Source organism: Exophiala bonariae (assembly GCF_035927105.1).
Source record: "Exophiala bonariae strain CCFEE 5792 chromosome Unknown scaffold_6, whole genome shotgun sequence".
NCBI classification, from domain to species: domain Eukaryota; kingdom Fungi; phylum Ascomycota; class Eurotiomycetes; order Chaetothyriales; family Herpotrichiellaceae; genus Exophiala; species Exophiala bonariae.
Window position 1 is genome coordinate 1,019,193 of NW_027042481.1, and position 15,549 is coordinate 1,034,741.

The window sequence follows — 15,549 nt, forward strand, 5'->3', positions numbered from 1 at the left end:
AGGCTTGGTCGTTGGGAGGTGTTTACGGTTACCCGTCTTGTATGGTCTCCTTGACATGGAAGAAGATGGTTTAGTGCCTTAGGGGTACGAATACTCCTCCTCCCAAGCTCAGGCATCAGTGGTCATTCGACCTTCGATTCCCAAGAAGAGTCCTTTCCCCGCAAGTTCAAGCAGCATCGACGGGGTGGAAGCTGGGGATGACCACCAGATGGGGCATAGCTTGCATGGGGCCCCAGCCACCACTCTCCCATGATTCGCGTTGTTGAAAATTTGTCGTCTAAGCGAAGTGTGTCATCTGTGGACTGGAGGAATAGGAACAGAAGATATGAAGAGTTTTGACTCTGGAAGTCCTTGACCGCCGTTCCGCTAAGGCGTAAACTCGAAATCAGCGATAAAGCCAATAATGGGATAATCACAAGCACCTCGAGCATGGAGGCCGTTGACACAGAGTTTCTACCAAGAAAAAGTGACTCGTACCTCGTAGTTGTTAGTCAATTCGAAGATTGGACCGAACCCTATTACTACTACGGCGAAAATCGAAAAACCGCTATTTCCTAGATGCTTCCTTAACTGGATGGAGGTAAAATAAGCCCATTTTGCCAAGCCGCATCTCGACAAAGCCATGGGTCCATGATAGGCAAGGAATTTCTAAGATCAAACGGTGTGTGCATCCAGTCCTTCTGAAATCCTTGGATCAGCAACGATCGATCTTAACATAACCACGGATGCTACTAAGTTCTTGGGTGGTAACTTAATGAGTTGGACTACTCGTTGCACGCAAAACAAACACCAGTGGAGGATTATTTACTCCCTCCAGCCCACAACCATTGCCAAAACAGCTCACTTCAGGGAGGGAGGTATCTGATTGCACAATCCCAGAGTCGCGAAATGTCTCAAAGTAGAAGACACAAAATGTTGGCCAATATTGCCTTGTTGCATCGTTTGAGACGGAATCAAAAGAGGTCGATCTCATCGAATCATTCTTTGGTCGTGTAGTGGCCGGTCTGAGGTACAACGGTCTGAATGTTCTCCAGGTGCTCACCTGCTTCATGCGCTTTATTCCCTGGAGACAACAACTTGGACCGCTCATCTGTCATACCGCGAATGGTATCACTATCTTCTGGGTCATAATCTTGGCTACGTCGTCCAGTTCTCTGTGGCTCTCGCGGCAACTCCAATTGCGTGCCCGGGTTCTGTTCAAGGTCGATGTTATTCATGCTGGTGCTCGCTCGAACGGATAATTGATCGAGCACAGACTTGACATCGTCCAGAACTATCGTATCGGCCACGCACTTGAATATGAGAGCCGCCTGCCTGGTTGTAAGCTCTAACCCATGATTACTAACAAGGCACGAGGAAATGTCTCGCCGTCCAACATGGGTTCTCCCCCTTACAAGGAGAACTTATCACAATGACCTTGCATATTCTGTGGTAGCAAGTGAAGCTCAGGCTTCGTCCCAGCAACACCCGATTCTACTGTGTTCGCACTGAATGGGCGTACTCGAATTGAAGACGCTGAGATGTGGCATCAGTCCTGGGTTGATATGATAATTCCTCAAGAACCTGCGCCGGCTGGTTGGCGATCGGAAATGCCTCTCAGCAATATGGATGGGGCGTATTTGCGAGACGGCCTCACGGAGATGCCATGATGAAAGTGCCAGATATTTATGGAATACTTGCATACCATATCTTCATACGAATCATGACATAGTATTCATGACTATGCTCTTGAAATCTACGATGCACTTCTTATGGTAAGTGACAACCTATACAATGGTTCAAGCCTTTGTCGGTCCCTAGTCAGTCGGCTGAGCGCCTTAGATGAGATAGATCCGCGGGAGAGTATGATGGTGAGGAGAATATGATTTGGATGATGGAGTCGACCTTTTCTGGTCGCAGCATTCGACTTCATAACCTATGACAGCATCACAAATGGTATAGTCAGTGCCACGCTTTAATGCTCATTTTGCAGTTGTTCTACATCCTTGGATTGTTATCCTGCACAGGCATATAACTATCATTGGTGACTATGAGATTTACTCAAGGATTGTCATAGTTGAAGTGCGTTCAACCCTTGGGCACCTCGTGCGGGAATTTCCGCTGTATACATGCCTAAGCTGCAGCGTGCCAGATGGTGATGTGCCTGAAGACTGTAGCGGTACCCCAATTATCAATAACTACTCTAACTCGCCCTTGCATCATTGACATCACCTCTTATTTTTGCTCTCTCGTTATCCTTTGAGGTTTTTGTTATCGAGAAGGATGCGACGAAGCGCCTGTGAAAGGTGCAGAAGTAGAAAATTGAAAGTTCGACACGTCATTTCCAGTATGGTGCCTGAGCTGATCCGTTGCACAGTGTGACAAGAGCAAGCCATGTCGCCAATGCCTCCAGGCAGGTCACGACTGCATTGCTGTCGGTGTGCCAGGGCGACGCAATCTGCCAGTCTTCATCGCACAGTCGACCGCACAAAGACCTGTGGTGCTCGAGGAGAATAGCATCATTGATTTGGGGAAACAGGTTGAGATTCTTTCTATGATGAAGCGACATGAAACCCTAATTAATAACAGCTACTTCATTTCGAGTCTCGCCAGCATCCTTTTCAAAGCATAGATGCAATACCAGGAGCGAGGCATTGCGCGCCCGACAATACTACCAGCTTCCGCTGGCGCGATAAACTGACATACACCCTTCCGGCTACCCCAGTCCTTGACATGCTGTCTGACAGCTACTTTGCCTCAATCAATTGGTTCATGATGGTTGATAATCCCCAACTCAGATCCCGGGTTTGACTGACAAGCATCACAGGTAGTCGATGAAGTGTTGTTCAAGGAAAGATCACGTCTCGCTCTTGCCACAGAGCATATGAAGACAACCGATCGTAACTTTTGTTTCTTGATGTCTCTGGTCTGGGGACTGGGATCACATTACCTTTGGGTCAATCCTGAGACTTCGTCCAGCTTGCCGGTCAGTAGCTCTACACGTTCTACGATGATTCAAGTGATCGATCTATCATATGCCCGAATCATGGCCAATCCAACATTGGAAGCAGTCCAGATCGCTATTTTGCTGGGGAGCTTTCATCTGTTCAATGGCTCTCCCTATCTTGGCTTTGCAATCTTTGGAAGTGGGATTAGGTGTGCCCAAGCTATCGGTTTGCATCGACAGCCTCGTGGTAGCACCGCAGAATCCTGCAAAGTTTGGTGGGCTTTGGAAATTGCTGACAAGTATGTGTCTGCCATTTCGTTGTGATCAATTTCTGATCAACCTCAAAAGATACGCAGCTGTGGCATTTGGGCTACCATGCGGCATAGATGAGTCGGACTGCAATGTGCCAGAGACTGATGACGACAGAGCTCAGATATTCTCGGCACCTCAGTCCTCGGGCATCGTGACTTCTGTCACGTATCATCAGTTCAAAGCTCGCTTGTACAGAATTATGGGCTCTTTCCTCGGCCGAAGGAGGCAGACAGCTCAAGGTCGAACTGTAATGGATGTCCACGGCGAGTTGACTGAGTGGTACAAGTCTGTACCGAGTGCACTGAAATACGATGGTCGTACCCATGCATTCAGTGACCGTCCGATACTTTTGCAGATGCAAACCCTCTGTCTCCAGCTTGCTTACGACAATCTTCAGATGGTACTTTTCAGACAAGCAGTGTTTCCAATGGATGCGCAAGGGAGCGCACCACAGCGAGCAGAGAACATCCGCAAACTATCCCAATCCGCAACCCGGACGGCCAACATTTCGACCTTGGATACGACGAGACATATTTGTCGATCATCACATGCTTCGATCCATGCCGGTCTATGCTCATTTACGGCTGGCATCGTACTCTGTAAATTACTCGCCAACGAGACAAGTCACCAGGAGCGAGAGAGCTGGACCGAGTCGTTGCGCAATATCATCACTTTCTTTGAGAATTTCCCCAGCGAGAATTATCGATTTGCAACTCAGAGCTTAATGTTACTCAGGGCTCTGGAAGCACATGTCAACCCCCAAGCATCTTTGATTGCTCCGGAAGAAATCATGTTTCACAGTCAAGCTCAAGCGAGTGAGTCTGCACCTCATACCCATCTGAATCCATGCACAGTCTTGATCTATGTTCCAGGTCTATTCTATCTTTAAGGCACTACTAACGCACGTACAGCCATGTTTAACAACGTCATGGAGCCATTCGGCAATCCAGCAGCGTCAGCTCCGGCAGATATCAGCCTTACGATAGGGCCTGGCACGGACGGGATTGATTTCGCTTCGACGGGTCCACTGGACGACGTCGGCCAGTTGTGGCTATGGGCAGACAATGGCAACGATGACTGGCTGTCTGGTTTTTCTTGACACTCACTAAATCTACATGTAAGAAACAACAGGATAACTGTGTGTGCATTACCTTGCTACATAAATGGATGAAAGATCCTAGAGTAAGGATGATCGTCATTTCCGTCCAGTGGGTAGATCATGTGAGCTAACCTCATTTGAATGAGAGATGATGACCCTAGCAAGCATACTAGTTAGCAGCTTGATGGTCTGAGACCGGCAGCACATAGAACAATCTGAGAAGCGGCTCCTTTGCCAAGGTCACCTCCCGAAGCACATCAATCAAGACATACAAATTTCCCAAGGGGTATTCCAAGTCTTCTTCATGAACGCTTGGCGACATCATCCAGAAGAACCTTGGCTGCGAGTTTCCCAAGATTGTTGGATGCCAGAGGCGAGTCACCTGTGAGAACATAGCGATCTTGGTGAGTTTCGCCCGTGATCTTCTCATTGATTGGGATCACACCCAGCTTGCGAAGTTCCTCACCCACGAGCCAGGACATCTTGCCTGGAATGTAGCCAATGTCAATATTAGCCCCCTTGTCGAGAGAGTCCGGGAAGACGTCGATCTTGTATCCATCGTAGATGAACTTGCTGCCTTCGGGTTTCCCGATATTGGCAGCTAACATGCTCGCTGGTCCGTGGCAGAGCGTGATGAAGTAGCGCTGATTAGCATCCGCCCAGCGGAGGACTTTGCCAACGATTGGTGAGAATGGAACGTCGTTTAGTACACCGTGACCGCCGGGGATGAAGACGCCGATGTAGGGAGTGTCCTTGGTGAAGCCGTCCTTCCATACGTCTTCAAGTTTCAAGGGCTGGCGGAGCTTCTCCTTATACTTTTCGAAGATGTTCTTCACTGCGTCATCCTCCTTGGGGAATGCCCACATCTCGAATTTGACTGGGTTGCCCGACACGGTCGCAACGTCAATGTCAAAACCGGCAGCATCCAGATGAAGTACTGGTAGAAGCATTTCGACTGGGTGGTTTCCGGTCGAGAAGAACTCGCCACCAGCCATCCGTAAGTACCGCTCCTGCGTTGCAATCAAGAGGATTTTCCATTTACCTCCAGTGTATGCATTTGGATAGTCGGCACCGTCGAAGTCGGTCTTGGGAGGGACATATTGTGTGAGGGAGAAAGGCGACGGGAACCAGGCATCGGACTCGGCCTGGTCCGCAACAGGTTTGCGGTCAGATTCATTAGACATTGTGAGTGTGTAAGATAGAAACAGCTCTGTTGGATGTAACTAGAGATTCGGAGGCAGGAGGTCACAGATATATTTATCGCACATCGCTCAAGAAGCTTTCCATGGAGACTTCAGCTTCGATGCATTGACTGTCGTCACTCATCGTCACGGAGCTGCCAGGTCGCTGATTGGCTCAATCTCCGGCGTGGACAGAGTTTAACTTGGCCCTTAATTGCAATTGTCCCTCAGTTCGCACATGCAAACAGCGGGACAAGTACGTAAATCCGCTGAAACTCAAAGCATTATGAAGGATGCACTCCGGGGTAGCTTCCCGGGATGACACAGGTTTGTCCGGTCTTGTTCATCCGGAAGAAGACCAAGATTTTGTAGGATCGTAGTCCATGAGGATGTCCATCAGGACTGTAGCGTCGGAACTGATGGGTCTGAAGGCCCTCCAGCTCCCGGGGGAACAACCACCATGGCAGGAAGGTCGAACGTCCTCTGATCGGCCTTGACCTGGCAAGAGAAAGTGGCATTAGGTGTAAACAAGTTAGCTTAACATCGACTTCAGCCTTTCAGTATTCTATAAACAAGTCAAAAATCTCATCTGGACCATGTCACTCCCCATGTTGCTTGGCATGCCCAAGGGTCTTGAGCCAAGCAAAAGATCCAAATGCACCTCTCAAAAAGTAGATGCTATCCTGGGTGATAGAAGGCTGACCGCCACCCAACCGGCATCTACTCACAAAAGGTTTGTGGCCCATCCCCCTTAGTCTCTCCTTCCTACCTGTGAGGACGTCGGTATTGGAAAGTGTTACAAAGGTCCAAACGCCCGCAAGGTGCGGCCGCTCCTGGCGGCAATGGTCCCGTCTTTATCTCCACTCCAATCCCAATCCCGGTGACTAAGTGAAGATAGTGTCAACGTCTCTTACCGCGGAGCACCATCTAGTTAGCCCTGAGTTCGTTTTATGCCTCTCCTCATTACTCAGCACGAAGCATATCGAGCTGGGTACAGTTTCATATGGCACAATTTACCATTCGGAGATAGGCCTTAGTTCAACTGTTATTCCACTTCTCAAGAAACTACTTATTACGACACACCTCATGATGATGTCAACATAGTGTTAGCGGTAGGATCCAAATATTCCCGTTTGACCACCACATTAAACCAACATTCACCACGTTCTATGCTTCGCTGTGTATAACTCAGATTCACAGCTAGGCAGTATTCGGGATGTCACCACAGCAAAAGTATACATCAAAATTGGCCGGTACCGCCATTCTTGTGGTCGGCGGCACCTCTGGCCTCGGTTTCGGCGTTGCAGAAGCGAGCATCGAATACAATGCCGCACATGTATACATATCGTCATCCAGCTCCCAAAAAGTCGACACAGCCATCTCACGCCTGAAAGCATCATACCCAGACACTGAAACCCACATTACCGGCATTGTCTGCAACCTCGGCGACGAAGCCAGCCTGGAAGAAAATGTCGCTGCACTATTCGCAAAGATCGATGGCAAACTCGACCATATTGTCTTCACCGCCGGTGAACCACTTTCCCCGAAGCCGATCGCAGACATAGATGTTGCATTTATGCGGAAAGCAGGCGTCGTACGCTTCCTGGCTCCGTACTTTATCTCCAAGCACGGCGTGAAACATCTGAATCCCGGACCGGCGAGTTCAATCACCATCACGTCGGGTTCAGTGGCAGAGAAGCCGAATCTGAATTGGACGGTGGTTGCATCGTACGCAGCAGGGCTGCATGGGATGATTCGGGCACTCGCACTTGAGTTGAAGCCTGTGCGTGTCAATTTGATCAGTCCCGGTGGAGTGGAGACGGAGTTGTGGGAGTCGATTCTGGGCAGTCGCGAGGCTGCGCAGAGAGCTATTGGAGCTATGCACGCTAGATCGACAACGGGCAAGATCGGGAGTGTCGAGGATGTGGTGGAGAGTTTCTTGTATGTGATGAAGGATAAGAATGTTACAGGGACGGTCATAAGGAGTGACGGTGGAGCGTTTCTCCTGTAGGAGAGCCTGTCACAGCGCCACTTTGTTTGCATGCTTTCAGAATCACCCTGTCATATGAGGCCTCGGATAGATATAACGTGACGGTGGCATTTTAGATACACGCCAACAATTATCACGATCTAGAGTTTCAGAGGGTTGCCCGCTGGGCGCCATCGTCCCCACCTGACCCTCTAGTGGATGGATCTCGCGCAAGCAACCAACCTATGCCTTTCCCGGTATCCTCCTTCCAGACTTTCGCCTGTTCAATCCAAGAGAAGATACCCCAGAACACATGTGGTGTTCCTTTGTATACATCAACTTTCGTCTGCACCCCCAATCCATCCAAGATATCCGCATAAACAAAGGAGTCATCGCGCAGGATATCCATACCACAGACCTGGAAGTATACCTTTGGTGCAATACCTGCATGCTGGGAGAACGGCTGGACATTGAATGCTCGATATAAAGGGTCGTTTTCTGGGGCACCATACACAGCGTTGAAGACGGCTTTCATCTCTGCGTTGAGAATAGGAGCATTTAGGCATCGTGGATCGGTTTTGGAGAGGTATAATTCTCTGTACTCTGCTGGAACGGTGTCAGGGGAACTGACCAGACCAGGAGCCGCAAAATAAAGGCCAGTGATCTTTGGAATTGCGGGCTCGTTTTGGGCACGAAGTGCGATTATACTGGTCAGTGAAGAACCATTGCTGGGTCCACCAACGATGAGTCCAGCGCGTGGGTCGGCGGCGAATGTAGATGCGTTGGCGGTGATGTAGGCGAAGGAATCCCAGGCGTCGCTTGGTCCTGTTGGAAAGGGATGTTCTGGTGCAAGGCGGTATTGTGGGCTTATGACGACGACATCGTGTTGAAGCACAATACTGCGAGCCCATGGTGCCGCGCTATACGCAGTCCCCAGTGAGCCCCCACCACCATGATAGAATATGATCAAGGGTTTGGGTTTGTCAGAGCTTTGAGCAGGCTGGAAAACGAAGAGATTTAGTTCCTGGCCATCACGCGTTGTGTACTTTGCAGTAGATTCGGAGACGGCTTCTATCGCTGGTGGAATGGGGAAATACCCCTCCAGAGCACGAAGTTGAGATATAGCTTTCACTGGGTCGGCATAGTCGATTGGAGGAATGGGCAATTTGCCCGACTTGAGTGCCTGGGGATTGTTAGTCGGGTTAGATTTGAGGGACTTTGGGACAAGGCTCCCACAGCATCGATCTCCGGATCTATGATCGCAAGGTCGTCAAGGTTCTCTTTACTTAGAGGGGCCATTCTGGTTTTCTTGTTTTGACTGGTCTTCAAGACGATTACATGCAGACCCGTGAGAAATCTCAATCATATATAGCAAAGACTGATTGACCTCGGCAGCATTGATGCCGTACTTGCGTATTCTTAATCATTCTCGGATGTAGAGGGTAGGCAGCCGAGACCTCTGGAACGGTTTACTCTCCCATCCGGTGTCCTACTGACCAATAATGAGCAAGGTATCTTGCCTAATTCTCGAAGCGATCTTGATTGTCCGGATTGGTAACAAGCTTGAAGAAGCTCAAGTAGACAAGCCATGCAAGCTGGTTACTCAAGAACCTTCAGGAGTTAAAGAATTATATCCGATGAGGCAGCCAAAGTCGTGTTGTCCAACTTGCATGATCCAGGCGTCCCATATTCATACCGAGGTTCAAAGAGCTTGGTGGGTTCGAACTCTTTGTTCTAACCGTGACACCACAACTCCATCAGCTAATACGTAGGATGATGTTCACACTGTTGCTTTGGAGAACCCACCTCTAGTATAGCATTGCGAATGTGAGTTATAGTCTGTGGTCCGATACAGTTAATATCCACCTATTGGCAGAGTCATTTTTGGTGAACCAGAGGCGTTTCGAGGTATATCAGAAACACACAGCAAACGGGATCCACAATTCAATTGTTGATTGAGCACTCAGTACCTTAATTTCAAGCCTTGTTTGCGACTTCACCTCACCCCACCCAGCCCGATATCTACCACAATTTTCATGCTTTCGAGATTAACGATGCTGCCTTCCGGGTGTGTCATCACTTTGTTCCGAAGCCCACCTATCGCTGTTTGCAACTTCCCTGACTTGTGTATCAAGCACCACAGTCGGAGCCTCAGGCGCCGCCATCTCATGCGGTCCAATTTTTTGGGACGGCTTTGTCTCTGACTCGGCGACATGCTCCTTAGTAACGTCACTCCCAAGCTCCGAAGCCTGGCTCCAATACCGTCCGTGAACTTCATTTGTCACCTCTGGTGCAGAGCTTTCGAAAGGAGATTCCAGCTTTGAAACCGCAGCGTTGTTGCTCTTCCGGGCCTGCCTGCGTTTGCGCATGATCCACCAAACTAAGGCTGCAATTCCGGCAATTCCGAAGACCACCCCCAAGACGATGCCCGCAATGGCACCGGAACTGAGGCTCTTGGATGATGGCTTTGACGATGAGTTTGGCGCAGAACTTGCAGGCTCAGGAGATGATGATGTTGACGATGCAGAAGACTGAGCTGTGTATGGCATTGTCCCCGCGGAGGTTGAGAGGGAAGTCGCAATCACGCCAATCGAAGTTGATGTTAAGGAGCCGCTAACTTGCGTAGCCGCGTGATCCTTCAGTGACCACGTCGATGCAATGCCGGTTGTGCTGACCATTATGAATGATCCACCCGCATAGGTATCTGTTTCGTTGCTGGGGTCAACAAATGCGAAATGACATGGCAGTGGGAACTCTGTGCCACCAATCTGGCTGTTGAGATCGTGGATTATATAGTTGCCTGTGGATTCAACTGGTGGTTCTGTTAGAGGGATAGTGAATGTAGAGACGAATGAGATAACGAACGATCAGATCCAAGACTTTGACCGGTGTATAGATCAGTGTCGGCGTTTTGCGTCTGGGTTGTAAGACACCACATACTGGCATTTGCGGCTTGCCACTGGGTATCATACGACATTACAAGGGTATCGATTGCATTTAACGAAAGGAGTGAGCCATTGCTCAGGGGCACTGGGTACCATATGCTGACATGGCCATTGGGGGAGACTTCGGGAACTTGCGCGAGGGCCATTTGCAGAGAGAGCAGAAAAGGGAAGATTGATAAGATCCCTACCGACAACATCTCTTCTCGCCGGACTTGACACGACGTGCTGTGAATTGTGGCCTTCAAGGCTGCCCAAAGTGTTGCGGCGTGCAAGTTTACACAACCAGCCGCGGCGGATGGGGAATAATCAATCGTACAGAGGTGAACCCCTTAGTACGGAAATATGTGCTGCCAATAAAGTTAGTCGTCAGGGGAATGGCCGAATGATTGTAAGGGTCAAATTCGAGTTGACAAAGGCGCGACATACAAAATTCCAGCAACGAGGCGCCTGTTATGTATGCTTCGGTCCCACGCAGTGCAAACAGAGCGAAGCATGGAGAAGTTCAGCCGCCTTGGAGTCAAAATCAATAAATTCTGAACAATGAGCTGGATTGGTGGATGCATGTGGATAATGGCCATGCGAACGCCAGACTTGCATCGGGCGCAAGCAGCCAAGACTAGATGAGTTGGAAACTCTGCATCACTCCAGCCTCCAGTAGTTGACTACCTCGAAACAAGATGGCCTATGGCCTTGAATGAGGTTGAGAGTAGACATCGCGGCGGCTCGCAGCTAGTCTCCGAGACGTTAGGAGGTTTATTTGCAGGTGTTGATTTGTCCACGTTCCTTCCAATACCAGAAAAAAAGATAAAGATACCAAACGGCTGTTATTGAAACTGGGCAGCACGAAGTAAGGCTGGCGGTAAATGAGGTGCTCGTTAGCTCTATATTGAGGAACCTTTGTCAGGGGCGAAAACGCCAGATCCAGTAGGTGGAGAGTTGTTGCCTTGCAAGCCAGGCTAGGCGCTCGAATAGAACCGAGTAGCCTTGGACTTCTAAGCGAAGGCAAGGGTGCTTGTCAGGATGGCTGACGCGGGCACTGGGCAAAGCAATCAACAAGAAAATGATGCAAGATCTGAACCTCAAGGGTTCGAATTTGGATAAAAACACTTGTCAGAGAGCGAAGCCTCTCTATGTACTTACTAGTTTGCTCATCCCTAGACACGAGGTTCCCCCGAGTGCTCATCGAAGAAGAGTGTCTGTCCGGTTGAGCGAATGCACAACTCAGAACCGGGGTAATTCATGCGTGGAACACCATTCAATCGAGTGCTATGGCTCACCTCAACAATGACTCTAGAACGGGCCGGCATTCATAGCACACATCCACAGGCACAGCGAGAGATCTTCATCATTTCATTGACACCTTCCCTGGCATTCACAATAGGAAGAAGCCGCGACGGTTGAATGATGGAAATGTGCGCAAGCCAAGATGCAAAGTTACAATCGATGGTAGAGGGTGCCTTATAGGTGCCAGGTTGACCTGAGGGGCCCCCAGGCGGCCATCGCCGCCTACTAAATTGTAGGAGAGCTCGGAATCCCCCGTGAAGTGTGTGGAGCACCTCAACCAATCTCAGCCTTGCCAATTTCCCCTTCTAGTGCATTTGCTTCTCAATTGTTCCACAACGTCCAAGTGTGCTTGTGACAACACAAATATTTTCGTTAGACGTCAGTAGCCATGGCGTCGGAAAGTAGCTCAGCCCCAGTTCTCCATACACATACGGCCTTGAAGCAAGGCAACCCTCCAAAGCAATACACCTACTACCATGCTGGACCACTTTTCACCGTCGCAGAGTTACATACCAACGTTCTACTATCCAAAGCTATCTCGGAGCTTTCGTCTGGAAAATTCATCCCCGTTCTTCCACAAGACTTGGAGCAACGGGATCTCTCACCACACGCAATCAGAGATAAAGATCTTCGTGCACTTTTATCCTGCGACTTGGCTCTTTTCACCTACGATGGCAGTGAATTGGATGCCGGCACAGTTGTCGAGTACATGGTCGCCAAGATGGCGGATATCCCTGCTGTGATCTTACGAACAGATTTCCGAGGATCTGGCGATCAAGGTGGAAAGGGGGACTCATGGAACTTGATGAGTTCGAACTGGCCAAGAACTGTTGGCGTGACAGCCAATTCGATGGTGGAATACAAGGAGAGTCTCGCCAGATCCTTGAATGAAGGAAAGGAAACCACTTCTGGGCAGTCCTTGATAAATCACATTGCGCAGAAAGTGGTAGATGGCTTCACAGAGGTTTTGGGGACTCCAGCTCGGCTCCCCAAAGAGTTGCGGGAGAGTGTCTACCAGTGGCTGGCGCTGATGCCGGGATTCAAAGACGGAGATGATGCACAGAATGTAGATGCTCTTTCCAAACTGTGTAAAGACAAAGTATCTGGAGGACTGCTCTAGCTATGGAAACAGAAGTACGAGACTCTTGTTTGACGTGATGCTCCATGTATGAAGTCAGGGGCGGACTACGATATGAGCCACGACTATGCCACTGACAGCGTCCAACCCGCACTGAGTTCAAAGAGCTGTGACGATGGTTCTCCTCCAGTAGACTAAATAGGCAATTCGGATCGAGATACATCAGTCCACTTTCACCTCCTCCTATCTCCCCAAGAGGACGCAGCCTCGCGAGGCTGAGCGCGGTTAACTTGCCGCTCAGGGACTGGCGCATCGATCCTCATGATGCAGCTTACCACCAGCAACTACTCAGCTTGAATCCTCTTCATTCCACACCATGATTGTGATGATGTTATAGAATTAAAGCGACCCTGCTACCTTGATCCAAAGGTAAGCACTCTAGCCATGTTGCACAGTATCGTCTTTCTCTCAGCATTGCTTGTATCATGCCTGCCCAGTATCACCTTTGCAGATGACACCCAAAGTCCCCTCCATGACACCCATCCCAAAGCCAAGGCCAAGAGGATAGCTATCGTCGGCGCTGGCGCTGGCGGTTCCTCCGCTGCCTACTTCTTGAACCAATTCTTCGAGTCCGCCGGATACGACACTGCCGTCGAGATCACCATCTTTGACTCCAATACCTACATCGGTGGGCGGACAACTACGGTCAATGCCTTTGATGACAAGAACTATCCCGTTGAACTAGGAGCAAGTATCTTCGTGAAGATCAACCATATCCTATACAACGCTACGCGAGACTTCGGTCTCAGCACCGCTGCAAAGATCTACCAGGCCGCAGATGATGCAAAATATGACTTGGGAATCTGGGACGGCACGGACTTCGTCTACAAGGCCGAGAGCGATGAAGACGACGAAGACGGCGGGAACAAGTCCTCGTGGCGTGGTTGGTGGGACATTGCAAAACTACTGTGGAAGTACGGCCTCGCACCCATCAAAACCCAACGTGCCACGAAAACCGCCGTGGGCAAGTTCCTCGAGTTCTACAACGAGCCGTGGTTCCCTTTCACTTCACTGCAAGACGTGGTCCACCGCTCGGGCTTAGTGGACTACACAAATACCACAGGCCGAGACCTCCTCAGTCAGCTCGGCGTGGGAGACCTCTTTACCCGGGAGATTATCCAAGCGAGCACACGGGTCAACTATGCATCCAACCTGGGCAGCATCCACGGTCTCGAGACATTAGTCTGCATGGCGATCGAAGGGGCCGTGGCCGTCGAGGGCGGCAACTGGCAGATCTTCGCCGAGATGGCCAAGACGTCCGCACACCGGATCTGGCTGAACACGACGTTGACGGACATCGTCAAGGACAGCGAAACAGGCAGATTCACAGTCCAAACATCCAACCCACTCTTCCACGACCTCCCAGGGACAGAGAACGAGTCCTTCGACACCATCATCCTCGCCGCGCCCTACCAGTTCGCGTCCATCGCATTCTCCCCACCGCTAGCCACTCCACCCCAGGAAATCGCATACAACGACAAATACGTCACGCTCTTCACATCACCACACCGGCTCTCACCATCATTCTTCGGGCTCGACACGCCTGCGGAAGTCCCGTCCTCCGTGCTGACGACACTGAGCGAATCCCTCAACGACGACCTCAGCTCCAAACACGGCCGCGAAGCCGTCGGACCCCCGGGGTTCTGGAGCATCAGCACGCTCCGCACTCTCTATACCAACCCGGTCTCGCCGACCCCGCAATACCTGTACAAGATCTTCTCGGCGGCGCCTCTGACCGCGACATTCCTCGCCAAGCTCTTCGACATCCCCTATACTAGCACCCACCACCACCACCACTCCTCAGCAGCAGACTCGGACTCGGAGTCGGATCCAATATCATCCCTACCCAACACGTCCATCACGTGGTCCTACGAGAAGACATGGGCGGCGTATCCGCACGAGACGCCGACGGCGCGGTTCGAGAACTTCACGCTGCCGTTTGCGGATCAGCCGGACAGGTTTGACGGCTCCTCGCGCCTGTGGTATACCAGTGGCATTGAGAGCTTTATCTCCACCATGGAGACGTCGGCGCTGGCAGGCCGCAATGTCGCGAGGCTGATTGTTGATCGGCTGGTGGCCGAGGCGGAGGCTGAAGCGGAGGCCAGAGTGTAATGGTGGTGACTGTTGTTTGACGAGCTGTATTGTCAGCACAGTGAGATATATATAGCTGGGCTACGAGACTAGCATACTGGGTCAAGAGATGAACGAATTACGAATATTTGGTGCGAATCAGAGAGGCTTGCAGGCGATTTTGGGTCCAATATTTTTCTAGCTCTATCGTATGATTTACCAATGTGCTTGTTTAGGTATGCATGTATAGCTGCACAACCCTGATTGTGAGATATACGAACACACTGCCCATGTGTCAGCTGTGCAAGTAACATGTGCATGCAAGCAAGCACAGACTGCTTGAATGTCTGAGGCTCAAGTTTGTAAATCGATCCGCAGGCACAGGTGCGATGCCACTGATGGACGGCAACCAAGTCGACCCAATGGAATCCTCCAACCATTCATCCCAATTCTCTTCAATCGCCGCCTTCGTCAAAAAACATATGCTCATCAACTTCAGTTCCGTCATGGGTACGTGTATCGCGTGCTTAAGAGTATATCCGTAGTCGAAATAATATAAGAAGGAATTTTTTACCCACGTTCACCTAACGCCTTGCTCCTTGTTTCTGGCGATTGAGCATCAGAA

At 50.3% G+C, this 15,549-nt stretch overlaps 8 protein-coding genes across 8 annotated transcripts; 4 read left to right on the forward strand and 4 right to left on the reverse strand.

The window, feature by feature from the left end:
• Positions 1-977: 977 nt before the first annotated feature.
• Positions 978-1,336, reverse strand: LTR84_011819 (uncharacterized protein; the record flags this gene model as incomplete). The annotated part of the gene is made up of 2 exons (XM_064855347.1): positions 978-1,273; positions 1,333-1,336. The coding sequence occupies 2 exons, from the start codon at positions 1,334-1,336 to the stop codon at positions 978-980; spliced, it is 300 nt and encodes a 99-aa protein (XP_064708936.1).
• Positions 1,337-3,025: 1,689 nt separating this feature from the next.
• LTR84_011820 (uncharacterized protein) lies at positions 3,026-4,337 on the forward strand (the record flags this gene model as incomplete). Its single annotated transcript, XM_064855348.1, has 3 exons — positions 3,026-3,225; positions 3,275-4,053; positions 4,150-4,337. The coding sequence occupies 3 exons, from the start codon at positions 3,026-3,028 to the stop codon at positions 4,335-4,337; spliced, it is 1,167 nt and encodes a 388-aa protein (XP_064708937.1).
• Positions 4,338-4,639: 302 nt separating this feature from the next.
• On the reverse strand, positions 4,640-5,521 carry LTR84_011821 (uncharacterized protein; the record flags this gene model as incomplete). Its single annotated transcript, XM_064855349.1, has 1 exon — positions 4,640-5,521. One exon carries the CDS (start codon positions 5,519-5,521, stop codon positions 4,640-4,642), a length of 882 nt encoding a protein of 293 aa, XP_064708938.1.
• Positions 5,522-6,734: 1,213 nt separating this feature from the next.
• LTR84_011822 (uncharacterized protein) lies at positions 6,735-7,529 on the forward strand (the record flags this gene model as incomplete). Its single annotated transcript, XM_064855350.1, has 1 exon — positions 6,735-7,529. One exon carries the CDS (start codon positions 6,735-6,737, stop codon positions 7,527-7,529), a length of 795 nt encoding a protein of 264 aa, XP_064708939.1.
• A 127-nt stretch (positions 7,530-7,656) lies between these two features.
• Positions 7,657-8,786, reverse strand: LTR84_011823 (uncharacterized protein; the record flags this gene model as incomplete). Its single annotated transcript, XM_064855351.1, has 2 exons — positions 7,657-8,670; positions 8,724-8,786. 2 exons carry the CDS (start codon positions 8,784-8,786, stop codon positions 7,657-7,659), a joined length of 1,077 nt encoding a protein of 358 aa, XP_064708940.1.
• Positions 8,787-9,535: 749 nt separating this feature from the next.
• On the reverse strand, positions 9,536-10,578 carry LTR84_011824 (uncharacterized protein; the record flags this gene model as incomplete). Its single annotated transcript, XM_064855352.1, has 2 exons — positions 9,536-10,299; positions 10,353-10,578. 2 exons carry the CDS (start codon positions 10,576-10,578, stop codon positions 9,536-9,538), a joined length of 990 nt encoding a protein of 329 aa, XP_064708941.1.
• Positions 10,579-12,104: 1,526 nt separating this feature from the next.
• On the forward strand, positions 12,105-12,836 carry LTR84_011825 (uncharacterized protein; the record flags this gene model as incomplete). The annotated part of the gene is made up of 1 exon (XM_064855353.1): positions 12,105-12,836. One exon carries the CDS (start codon positions 12,105-12,107, stop codon positions 12,834-12,836), a length of 732 nt encoding a protein of 243 aa, XP_064708942.1.
• A 402-nt stretch (positions 12,837-13,238) lies between these two features.
• On the forward strand, positions 13,239-14,966 carry LTR84_011826 (uncharacterized protein; the record flags this gene model as incomplete). Its single annotated transcript, XM_064855354.1, has 1 exon — positions 13,239-14,966. One exon carries the CDS (start codon positions 13,239-13,241, stop codon positions 14,964-14,966), a length of 1,728 nt encoding a protein of 575 aa, XP_064708943.1.
• Between the last annotated feature and the right edge of the window lie 583 nt (positions 14,967-15,549).